Genomic DNA, 11,900 nt, shown 5'->3' with positions numbered 1-11,900 from the left:
ACTTCTTTTTTGGAACTTTATGCTCAATTCTATAGTCTATTTTATTTATTTTTCTTTTTAATTTATTTTTATTGGATTTTTGTGGTCTTATACAATATAATTTGATATTTAGAGCCACTCCCCTATCCATGCCTTCTCCTGCTGCCTCCATTCTTTCTTTTTTTATTAAATTTTTGCAGTTTTCAGACAGTATAATTTGATGGCATTTAGATTTCCTCCCCTATTCCCACTTCCCCTTATTGCTCCTAACCCAAGGTAATGTACTCTAATTGTATATATATATATATATGATATATATGTATGTGGCCTATAGAGTCCAATTTGTATCCCTAAACATCCTTAAGCATGGGTCCATCCACTAGAGCTTGGTGGTGCAGCCATTAAAGACTCAGGCTTACTTATAGTCTATTTTTAAATAGGATTGTTTTCTTGGCAGTTAAATTTTTTTTTTACCAGTTCTGGACTTTATTCTTTTTTAAAAATTATTTAATAACCACATGATTAGAAGAAGCATTTCATGACACAAGGTTTTAACCTTTAAAAAAGATCTCCATTTCAATTTAAAATATACCGTTTCCTACAGAAAAACTCATTTTTAATGCTACTAACGCTTAGATGTTTGCACATGTGTCCCTAATCCCTATGTATCTGATTATTACTAGTCACAGTTGGTTATGCTCGGATCCTTGGCACCTGAGTATGTATATAAAATCATCAGGTAGATTTCAATGGTAATGTTTTTCACCTCTACAAATTAACATGAAGCAAATTTTTATGCTTCTTCCTCAAATATAACTCAATTTTTTATTTGTTCATTTTTTGTGTGTATATCATACAGAACATCCTAAACAATCTTATTCATCTCTATACCCACTTTCCAAATGGCACCCTCTCATAGCACCTCCCCCCCACTGGAGCCCATATACTCTGTCATCCCTGTTACTGTCCACTGTGTTGTCGGCACCCCCAGCCGTTCCCCAGTGCTTGTCCATCCACTGAATCTAGTCAGCCTATCTAGAGTTCCTTGTTTTAGGAAGATCAGGTCTTCCTCATCTAGCAGTAATCAGTTGTCAATATTCCTTTAGATAAGATTGAGGTCTGCTGTTCATTTTGGCAGTTAATTTTTTAGTTCTTTGTATATTGTAAACACTAATTTTCTATCAGATACATAGTTGGCAAATTTTCCTCCATTCTGTTGGATGCCTTTTCCTTTGGTTGGTGGTTTCCTTTGCTGTACAGAAGCCTTTTAGTTACTACAGTTCTGTTTGTTGATTCTTGGTCTTACTTCATGAACTACTGGAGTCCTATTTAGAAAGTCCTTACCTGTGCTTATATGTTGAAGTATATTTGCTACTTTTTCCTCTAGCAGTTTCAGGATATCAGGTCTTAAGTTGAGGTATTTGATCCATTGATTGTTGAGTTTTGTGCATGATGAGAAATAGGGATCTAGTTTCATTCTTCTACATGAGGGTGTCTCCTTTTCCCAACACCATCTGGTGAAGATGCTGTCTTTTCTCCAATGTGCATTTTTGGCATCTTTATTAAAAAATCAGGTGATTGCGTGCAGATTTAAATCTGGGTCCTCAGTTGTATTTCATTACTCAGTGTGTCTATTTTCATACCAGTACCATGATGCTTTTATCCCATGGCTCCGTAGTATAACTTAAAATCAAGAATGATGACACCTCCAGCAGCATTTTTATTGTTCAAGATTATTTTAACTGTCCAAAACCCAAAAAATTTGACAGGGAAGTCATAGCTCATATGAATTTAAACATGTGAATTTGAAAATACTGTTTAGTCAGTATGCTTCATGTTCAACTACATGTAGCAGATATAACATTGTCAAAGAGGCATGTACAGTCATATTTAACCTACATATTAACCTAAAGTCATATTAACCTAAAGTCATATTAACCTAAAGTCATATTAACCTAAAATCACTGCAATTAATCTTTTTGTAGGTAGGACATCCTTTGATAGATAATATTGTTTTGTACTAGATTAAACTGGTAAGTCTGGGTTAATTACAGTTAACCTAAGTCAAATCAGTTTTCTTTTTATAAATTTGATGATAAGTATCAATTTAGCCATGCTTATATTAGCTGCAATATTTTTTTTAAAAACCCTAGCCTTCATTTAACTGCAAATCAAAATAAAAGTATCACCTTCTGTAGTGATTCTAAATAATTGGTTTCTATTAGTTATTCAAGTGTTAATTCCTTGGGGATGTTGACAAATATTCTGATGTTATTGATTCCTTTACTATTTTTAATCAAAATATCCATAGATGAATCATCAGTTTTCATAAAATGCATAAGGCACAAGCAGTTCAAAAGCATATGTATTGGTTGAGTTAATATTTAGTTTTTCACTTTGTCCATAGTATAGGCTCAAATCTAAGTTACTAGTTCAGCTGCTGGCAGGCTAGGAATTAAGCCACAGAATGCTCAGTGATAACAGCACATCTTCTACAGAATGTCATTTTAAGTCAAGATTGACTAATGAATGCAGTATTGAAATCTATGGACACTTAACTCACAAGCAGATACTAAATAGCTCTGTGGTTCCCTTTATCCTTAAAAGAATGTTGTCTATGGAATTATATTTTGAACAACATTGAGTATGCAAAGCAGAGAGTTTATTTCATCTTAAAAAATCTTATTGTGTTTGTGTATGTGCATGTGTGTGTTAGTGTGTTCAGGTATACATATGTGAGTGTACATGCACATGTGTGCACATTTCTATGGAGGCCATAGGACGATGATGGAGATTGTCCCTCAGACACCATTCATCTTGTTTTTTGAGGCAGTGTCTCTCACTGTTCTGGAGCTCACCAAGTAGGCTAGGTACCTGGCCAGTGAGCCTCAGGAATCTGCCTGTTTCCATCCCCCTCCCATGCTGGGATTATAAACATGCCACCACATCCAACTTTTTCTGTGGGTTCTCAGGCTCAAACTCATGTCTTCATGCTTGCACAGCAAGCTCCTTACAGACTGAGTCATCTCCCCAACTTGAGGGTAAATTTTCATAAGCAGGAAGTTTACTTACAGAAAGATATTAAGTGCTGCCTTTAAGTAGCAAAAGTGGTCTAAATGAGGAGCCATCGGGTTAGCAAACAAACAAACGTTATGGTGGAAGCATCAATAAATTTCACTGCTACTGTCACCTCTTGCAAGTACAGAGATTGTACTGTTGTAACTCCATCAGGGAATGTGCCCTGTATGCAGAGAGAAGGGTTTGGTGCAGTTAGAAAAACCTAAAGGTGAGGTTGTTGCAAGGAAGCTTTCAAAGAGTCGACAGCTATTTTCATTTTGCAGCTGAAGGAAGATTTTCAAGGGCTGTAAATTTAGTAAGCCCATGTAAAGGCTGAGCTATTAAGGAAATTCAGATGTACTTTATCCATGTTCCTAAAATTTTCTTGACCACCATCTAATTTTTGGCCTTGATGTAGCTGTGTATTCTTTATTCTGGATAAGAACATAAACTATCCATCTAGCAATAGATTGTGCAGCATAGCTGATTTTTTTCTCTTGCTGTCTTATGTCACAGTATGGATAATTTGGTTAGGAGGTATTTTGGAGTCTTCAGGCCAACTAGTTACAGCAGAAAACGAAGACAAAACACATGGAGTCAAGGCTAAACTCATACCAAAACATCAAATCCTTAAGATCAGTTTTGGATACTGAGTGAAATGTGAAGATTATTTAAAATATCCCTGGAACTTGGTCATGCATGTATATTAATTTTTCATGTAGAACTATTGATTATTTTATGTGACTATATGTTGTGGTTTGAATGTGAAATAGCTCCTAAAGGCTCACATTTTTTAACACTTGTCCTTGGCTGGTATTGCTATAATGAAAGGCAATAGAACCTTTATGAGATGGAGCCTCATTGAAGGAAGTGGGTCATTAGAAGGAGGTCTTTGAGGCTTGATGGCCAACCCAACTTCCTGCCCACCCTCCCCTTCTTGGCTGTGAGAGCAGTCATGCTTGTTGCCATGTCTTCCATGCATAAGCCAAAAATTCCTTCCTAAACTTGTTTCTTGTTGGTTATTTGGACACAGCAATAAGAAAAGTAACTAATATAGAAAAATTAATACCAAGAAGTCAGGCTGCTGTTGTGATAAGCCTGACGATGGAATTCCTAGATAGTTGGAACCAGTTTTTGGGAAAAAATGTGGAAGAGTTTGGAACTGTGGGATAGGGAAGCCCTACAATGCTATAAGCAGAGTTTAATGGACCATTCTGGTGAGATTCTGAAAGACCAGAATACTGAAGAAAATGTAGACAGTGGATGCCAAGCTCATGAGGTTTCAGAGGGGAACAAAGACTCTATCCAGAACTAGGCCAGAGGCCAGTGTTGTTACATTCTGGCAAAGAATCTGAGTACATTTTGCCTGTGTCTTAAGAACTTAAATGAAGCTGAATTCAAAATAATGAACTAATTTGTTTGGAGGAAATCACAAATAGAAAGATAGGAAATAAATGCAATCTGACAAGGAAAGTAGCATGAGCAAGTTTAAAGATGTGGCTAGGGTGGAGTGAAAGGTGCTGTAATTGTTCTGGAAGTTAGCTCCATTAAAGAGAAACTTAGTACTCTGCACTGGAAAGATGCCCTGCAGTCAAGACACTGTTCATCAAAGCCTTCAATGTGTGAAAAGACAAATTCATTTGAAAGGAAAGAGCCTGAATTGAGAAACTCTCAGAAGGAGTTCCCTGCTCAAAAACTACTGCCTAGGAAAATGCTTTTTTCAGATTTAGCACCAAGGCATACAGAGGTTACTACAGGTCCAAGGGAGCCAGGCTACATCCCGAGTTTACATCAGAACATGACAGCATTGTCTATGTGATACTGGTTTTATAGGTAAGAAAAATGCAAATGTTTGTGGATCATAGAGATCTATGCCAAAGTTCCAGGGATCTGCTGAGGTCGCACAATGTGTGGCAGAGTCATTCCCTGCAAAGACATTCTGAGAAGCTGCTATATGAAGCTGTGAAGGTGAAAGCTGTTACAATAGAAGCCTTAGGATGTTGGCGATGACAGAACCATCAGATGTCCACCAAAGAACGCTTCAGCCAGGAAGAGAAGCTGTGTGGCTGCAGGTTGTGAATCTGGGGGGGGCATGGGTACCCCAAGCCTTTTGGAATCTAGATGATTCCATCATGAGCTCCACATGCCAAACACAGATCTGTAAGATTTGGTGTTTTACCTACTGGGTTTCCGTCTTGCTTTGGTCTAATATTTTCTTGTTATCCTTCTATTCTTCCCTTTTGGAATGGGAATGTTTATGCTGTGCATATTGGAACTATATCACTTGTTTTTTTTATTTTATTTCATAGGGGCTCACACTTAAGAGATTGCCTTGTGTCTCAGAAAGGACTTTGGATATTTAAATTGTGTTTGGACTATTAAAGATTGTGATGCCTTTTACAATCAGAATGGACACATTTTTCATTATGAGATGGCCATAAAGCCCATGGGGCTCAGGGGCAGAAGACTGTGGTCTAAATGTGAAATGTCCTCCACAGGTTCAAGTGTTTGAACACTTGGTCTCTAGCTAGTGACACTGTTTAAAAGGCTGTGGAACCTTTTAACAGTGAAGCCTCGGTGGAGGAAATAGATCACTGGGGATGGGCCTAGAGGTTTGCTAGCATAGCCCCACCTCCTGCCCACTCCCTGCTTTTCTACTGCCAATGCAGTGTGACCAGCCATCTCATACTCCTGCTACTGTGCCTTCCCTTCTATAATGGACTGTATCCCTTCTTAATCTTAAGCCAAAAAAGTCTTTCTCCCTGAAGTTGCTTCTTGTCAGGTATTTGGTCACAGCAATGAGAAAACTAGTAAATAAAAAGGAGGCTGAAGATATGGCTCAGCAATTAAGAGTACTTGCTCTTGCAGAGGATCAGAGTTCAGTTTCAGCACTTGTGTGTGTGAGCTCACAACCACCTGTGGCACCAGCTCCTAAGGATCAGATGCCCTCTTCAGGTCTCTGCAGTCATTGAACACATGCTTGCATGCTCGTGTGCACGTGTGTGTGTGCGCGCGCGCACACACACACACACACACACACAAAAAAAAAAAGAAATAAAGAAGCTCTACATAAATTTATCAATGTGAAATACCTACTTGAAGGACAGGAAAGTATTTTAATGATTGCATATGATTTCATTAGTGTTGCAATTAACCTCTATATTAGTTTGACATTTGTCTGTCATTATTGATTACACAACAATAAACATCTTTGGACATGTGACTTTTTTTTCAATAGATTCCTAGGAGTAAAACTGTGTATTAAAAAATATATTTCATTCAAGTGTAGTGGTTGCTTGTAAATTCAGTACTTGGGAGGCTGAGGCACAAATCTCAAGGTTTTGAGGCTAACCTTGACTACATAGCAAGTTCCAGGCCATCCTGGGCTATATAGTAGGATTCTTAATCAAAATAAAACACAACAAAAGGATATTTTTACAGTTATTAATTTATACTTTCAAATCCAGAGTACTGTATCGCCAATAAATCAGAGCTTTTATTTTCATGCTGTATGTCAACAGTGGGTTTACTCACTCAAAAGGCAGGGGCTAAGTTCATTTTAATGTTGTTTGCATTTAATTTTTATTTGCAAGACTGAACATTTATTTGTAAGGATTATTTGATTTTTTCCTTTTGTGAATTCACTATTTTTTGGTGGAGTACTATTTGTTGTTAAGGAATTACAGTGAGGTAGTAATTCATATATCCAGTGGTATAGTCTCCATTCAGTCAGTCAGTTTTTTATTGATGGTTCAGATGACGATGATGATGATGATGATGATGATGATGATGATTACTGTCATTTATCCCATTTTCTCCCCTTCTGTGTAAGCTCGGAGAAGCTATTGTTTTGATTTATTGTTTTCTTCAGACAGAGATAACCAGTTTATTAGTAACGTTGATGCCTTAATTTTCTTTTTCTGAACATTAAGCCAGTAAACATGGTCTGATGGTGATACACAAATCCTTTTTTAAATTTTATGTCATTTTCCTAGTAAACCAAGATACCTATATGTATCTGAATATATGTTTCAGGTAGTAAGTTTGTTGAAAACATTATTTGACTAGTGTGATGATATTAAATGTGTTTTTAAATAATTTTTTTGGTTTTTAGTTTTAAAGCTATGAATACACATAAATGTGCTGTGTTGGGGATTGACCCTAAGGCCTTCTGCATATTAGGTGAACCTACATTCCAACCTTATATTTATTTTGTTATAAATGTTTTAATTGAATTTTGTGCATGTCATACATTAAATCATCGTTATGCCCCCTTCCCCTTTCCTCTCCCCTTTGGTACCTTCCTATATCCCATAGCCACCCCACCACATTATATTCATTTCAAACATAAGAAAATGCAGATGAACTATACATCTCCATATTTCCACCATTTGTCTAAGATTTGATATAATTTCTCTTTTTCTGTCATGCATACCACAGAATTATATACTTTCTGCATTTATTTATCTTCATGGTACGTGGACTGTAACATCCAAACAATTATATAAAAGACATCTGTTCAGAATTAGATGTAGATAACTAAATTCACTATGAATCACTATGAATGAATGGTTTGTAAGAACTTTACTTAAGCTGATTTCCTTCTCAGGTAGGCAATAAACATTGTAGTAGAAGCTTAGTTACTTTCACATTACTGTGGTAAATTTTGCCTGACAAAAACAGCTTAAGGAAGAAAAGGTTGATTTGGGCTTACAGTTCCAGAGCGATACAGTCCATTTTGGTCGGAAGGTTTGGTGGCAGGAGCAGGAGGCTGATTGATCACATTGCACCTATACTCAGGAAGCAGAGTGAGCAGGAAGTGGGGCTTGGGCTATAAAGCCTTAAGGTCTTTCCTCAGTGACCCACTTTCTCCAGCAAGCTTCTGCCTCCCAAAGGCTTCACAACCTTCCCAAGCAGCACCACTGAGCCTATGGGGGGGCACTGAGTTTAAACCAGAACAGAAGCTGATATGAGTATTTAAGACTTCTATATGTGATATTTGAAAGGCATCAGGTTACATATGATTTAGAACCCATATATCCTCAGTCCCTGAATCTCCCCCTAGAAGATGCTAGTGAGAGGCAAATGAAGGTATAGGAACTGTTTTTAGTTATCCTAATCACTTCAAGCTTCTTCTTGAATTGTATTAAGTATGTAACATTTGTGTCTGTCTTTTTTTTAATTTTTACTATTTTTATCTTATGTTTATGCATGTATTGCCTGCATGTAGGTAAGTGCATCCAATGCCCACAAAGGTCAGAAGAGGCTGTTGGATCCCCTGGGACTGGAGTTACCGTCAGTTGTTAGCTGCCATGTGGGTGATGGGATTCGAACCAGGTCTTCCGCAAGAACAACCAGTGTTCTTAACTGCTGAGCCATCTCTCCAGCCCCTGTGTCTGTCTTTTTTAAGGAAGTTGTGCGGTTCCTTGATACCAAGCATTCAAACCACTATCAAGTCTACAATCTATGCAGTAGGTGTAACTCAGCACTGTGCTACTATAGTTAGAGAATAGGTTGTTACAAATAAGAAGCTCCTCTTTCACATTTCATTTGGTCCTAAGTATTTAGTGACTAGCAAAACTCCCCATCTTGTGCTGTTTGGTGGGAAAAGTTAGCTTGACAGCACAAAGTACCCTAGGGAGGAGGTGGGGGCAGGCCGGCAGGACCAAAGAGGCAGAGTGGAGGTGGACCATGTTTGGGAAGGTCTACTCGAGCGGTACTTGGATCAGGAAACCTTTCTTTCTTGCCACATTGCATTTAAGGTATAGAATTTTCAACAAGTATGTTCTCTAGCCCACCAGGAGCAGGTTATGATAAGAACAGGGCACTGAGTAGAAAAATAAAGAAAAACCCAGCTCTGTAGAAAACAGACTAAACCTCAGTTTAGTGGTAAGTCTGTCTCTTGTGATTTGCTCTCTGCCTGTATAGTAAATGAGCATTTTCGGGTGGCAGCTACATTCCTCTCCTCTCTGTGGTTTCTAACTATCCTTGAGTCTACTATAAAGTTAAAAATGAAGCTAATGGTCTACATAGTGAGTTCCAGGCCAGCTGGGGCTGCAGGGAGATGCTGTCTCAAAAAAAGACAAAAAAAAAAATGAAGTCTCTTAAACAAAAACAAGTTGAATTTAGTTTGCCTGAGATAAAACTCCAGTATCCTTGTGATTTTGAGACTCTGAACAATTGTTTTTGTAGCTAGAAAACTACTTTTGAAAATGGATAAGGATTTCCCACAGAAAACTTTAACTTATTCAGAACTTTATAATTTTCTATGTTATTAGGCATAGAAATACTGAAACATGTATTATTTGATATATGTATTAATTGACATATGTATTGTTTATTTTAGGTGAAAGAGCTTATAATCCTAAGCACTTCCACCACAGGGTCCGTAGAATCATGATTGATGATCATAATGTCCCCACTCTTGAGTAAGTTTTGTTATGTTGACTGTCAGAAGAGGGATAAATACCTTGGACTGAATTTTTTAGAAAATCGTGTTTTGGAAAAATTTTAATTCACCTAAAATTTTTATATTTGAAATCAGGGAGATGCTGTTGTTCTCCAAGGAAGTAAATGAGTGGTTGGCTCAAGATCCTGAAAATGTTGTAGTGATTCACTGCAAGGGGGGAAAAGGTAATAGTGTTTTATTTTATTTATTTTTTATAAAGAAATTGAAAAGAACAATTGAAGTGTGGAAACATCAGGATTAACTATTAACATCTTAAAATATTGTCTTCAGGGATGGAGAGATAGCTCAGCAGTTAAGAGCACTGGTTGCTCTTGCAGAGGACCTGGGTTCTATTCCCATCACCCAAATGGCAGCTAACAACCACCTGTAACTCCAGTTACAGGGAAATCCAGCGCCTTCTTTTGACCTCCACGGGTACTGCACAGCATAGGTGCACTTACATACATGCAGGCAATACACTCATACACTAAAATGAAAATTTTAAAATATCGGCTTCTAAACTGAAGGGATGGAAGGGGGAAGGAAAGGAAATAGAGGAGGGGAGGGAAGTCAGAGAAAGACAGTGGTGACAAGAAGGAGAGTTAGAGAAGGTTGGACATGGTTTCCCTTGATTACCAACAATTTGCTGATTATGGCTGTCAAAATACCATTGATGTTTATCTTCAGAATAGAAGAATGCTTTATTTTATTTTATTTATTATTTTTATTTTATATGTACAAGTGTATTACCTGCATATATGTGACTGCACCCACCCGTGTCATGCAGTGCTGTGGAGGTGAGATGAGGGCTTCAGGTTCCCCTGGAACTGGAGTTAAGGATGGTTCGTAGCCACCATGTGGGTGCTGGGAATAGAACCCAGGTCCTCTGCAAGAGCAGTTGGTACTCTTAACCACTGAGCCATATCTCCAGTCCAAGAATGCTTTATTTTAAGATCATTCTTTTCTCTTTTTTAATCAATAAAATTATGTATATTTGTGATATACACAATGCTTTGGCACTCATATGCACGATGGAGTAGCTGAATGAAGCTGATTGACACATGTATCACTTTATCAGACTTATTTCATTGTGGCTTAATATGACTATCCTGACGACTGGTGAAGTTGAGCATTTTTATATACCTGTTGACCACTTCTACGTATTCCTTTGAGAAATCTTTCTGCAAGTCTTTAGCCTCTCTCTATTTAAAATTGCTATTTCTGTTGTTAGTTTGGAAGGATATTCTTAGAGTCTCTGTATGTAGCCCATAGTCCAAACAGGCCACCCATTCATGGTCCTCCTCTCTCTTCCCAAATGTTGGAATTATAGGCATGACCACTAGATCTGGCTCTGCCTTATTTTAGAGAAGGGGCGATTTGTTGTGTTGCTATTGTGTTGAGTTCCTTACACCTGTTGGATGAATGACTTACAAACACTTTCTCACTGTGCTGTTTTCCTTGTTCCTTGGTGCAATCTCAATTCTTTATTTCTAGTTTTTCTGACTAATACTTTTGTGGTCATAAAAAAATATGTTCATTCTAAACCAATGTTATGAAACATTTTGTCCTAGTAGTAGGTCTTAAGCTTAACTCTAATCCATTTTGAACAGATTTTTTGTGTATCAGGTGAGGTAAGGATCCAGCTTCATCTTTCTGCACGTGGATATCCAGTTTCCTTAGTATCGTATTTTGAAGACGCTGTCCTTTCCCTATTGTTCAAGATGCTGACCTTTGACTAAGATCAGTTGACTGCAAATTCGTAAATTTCTGGACTCTTTATTCTGTTCCATTGCTCTATATGACTTTTTTTGTTCTAGTAATAGTTAAGATTGTTCTTAAATTTTGCAAGAAACCTAAAGTTAGGGGAGCCAACAGAGATGGTATTTCAAGAATTATACTGCAATTTTTTTTTATCGTGTGATGATTTGAAGTTGGCTTGGTGGGAATAATTTTTAAATCTCCCCACACACACACACCATATTGGGGGACATGTTTGTGTGGGATTACAGGTATGTGAGTACCATTGTACACATAGGTCAGATGACACTTTGGGTGTCAGACCATGTCTTCTACAGTGTTTGAGACAGAGTCTCTTGTTACTAACTGTTCACTTCCATGTACACCAAGCTGGCTGGCCTGTGAGCTTCTGAGAATTCTCCTGTGGCCACCTCTCATCTTACTATTCAGACATGTGCTACTACATCCAGCATTACATGGATTCTGGGCATCTGAGCTCAAGTCCTCGTGCTTATACAGCAAGTACTTTACCCACTGCTATCACCCCAGCCCAAGGAAGTAAAAAAATTGGAAGTATTTAACCTATTTTTGAAGTTCATTTACCCTTCATTTACTTTGGACTTTGAATAATTATCTTAATCATATTTCACAATTTTTGGCAAACACTAAAAATTGCATT

At 37.6% G+C, this 11,900-nt stretch overlaps 1 protein-coding gene across 1 annotated transcript in view; it reads left to right on the top strand.

The window, feature by feature from the left end:
- LOC103746864 (phosphatidylinositol 3,4,5-trisphosphate 3-phosphatase TPTE2-like) overlaps nucleotides 1-11,900 on the top strand; it is an 80,475-nt gene that overhangs the window by 21,830 nt on the left and 46,745 nt on the right. Inside the window, exons 7-9 of the mRNA XM_008849145.1 lie at nucleotides 8,447-8,507; nucleotides 9,383-9,464; nucleotides 9,581-9,669. Of these exons, the coding sequence (XP_008847367.1) occupies nucleotides 8,447-8,507; nucleotides 9,383-9,464; nucleotides 9,581-9,669 (232 nt within the window). The remainder of the gene's footprint in view (nucleotides 1-8,446; nucleotides 8,508-9,382; nucleotides 9,465-9,580; nucleotides 9,670-11,900) is intronic.

This window comes from Nannospalax galili, unplaced genomic scaffold (assembly GCF_000622305.1).
Source record: "Nannospalax galili isolate Female #2095 unplaced genomic scaffold, S.galili_v1.0 scaffold140, whole genome shotgun sequence".
Classification (NCBI taxonomy): domain Eukaryota; kingdom Metazoa; phylum Chordata; class Mammalia; order Rodentia; family Spalacidae; genus Nannospalax; species Nannospalax galili.
Note: the sequence above shows the minus strand (reverse complement) of the source record. Positions and strands in the feature narration are given on the sequence as shown.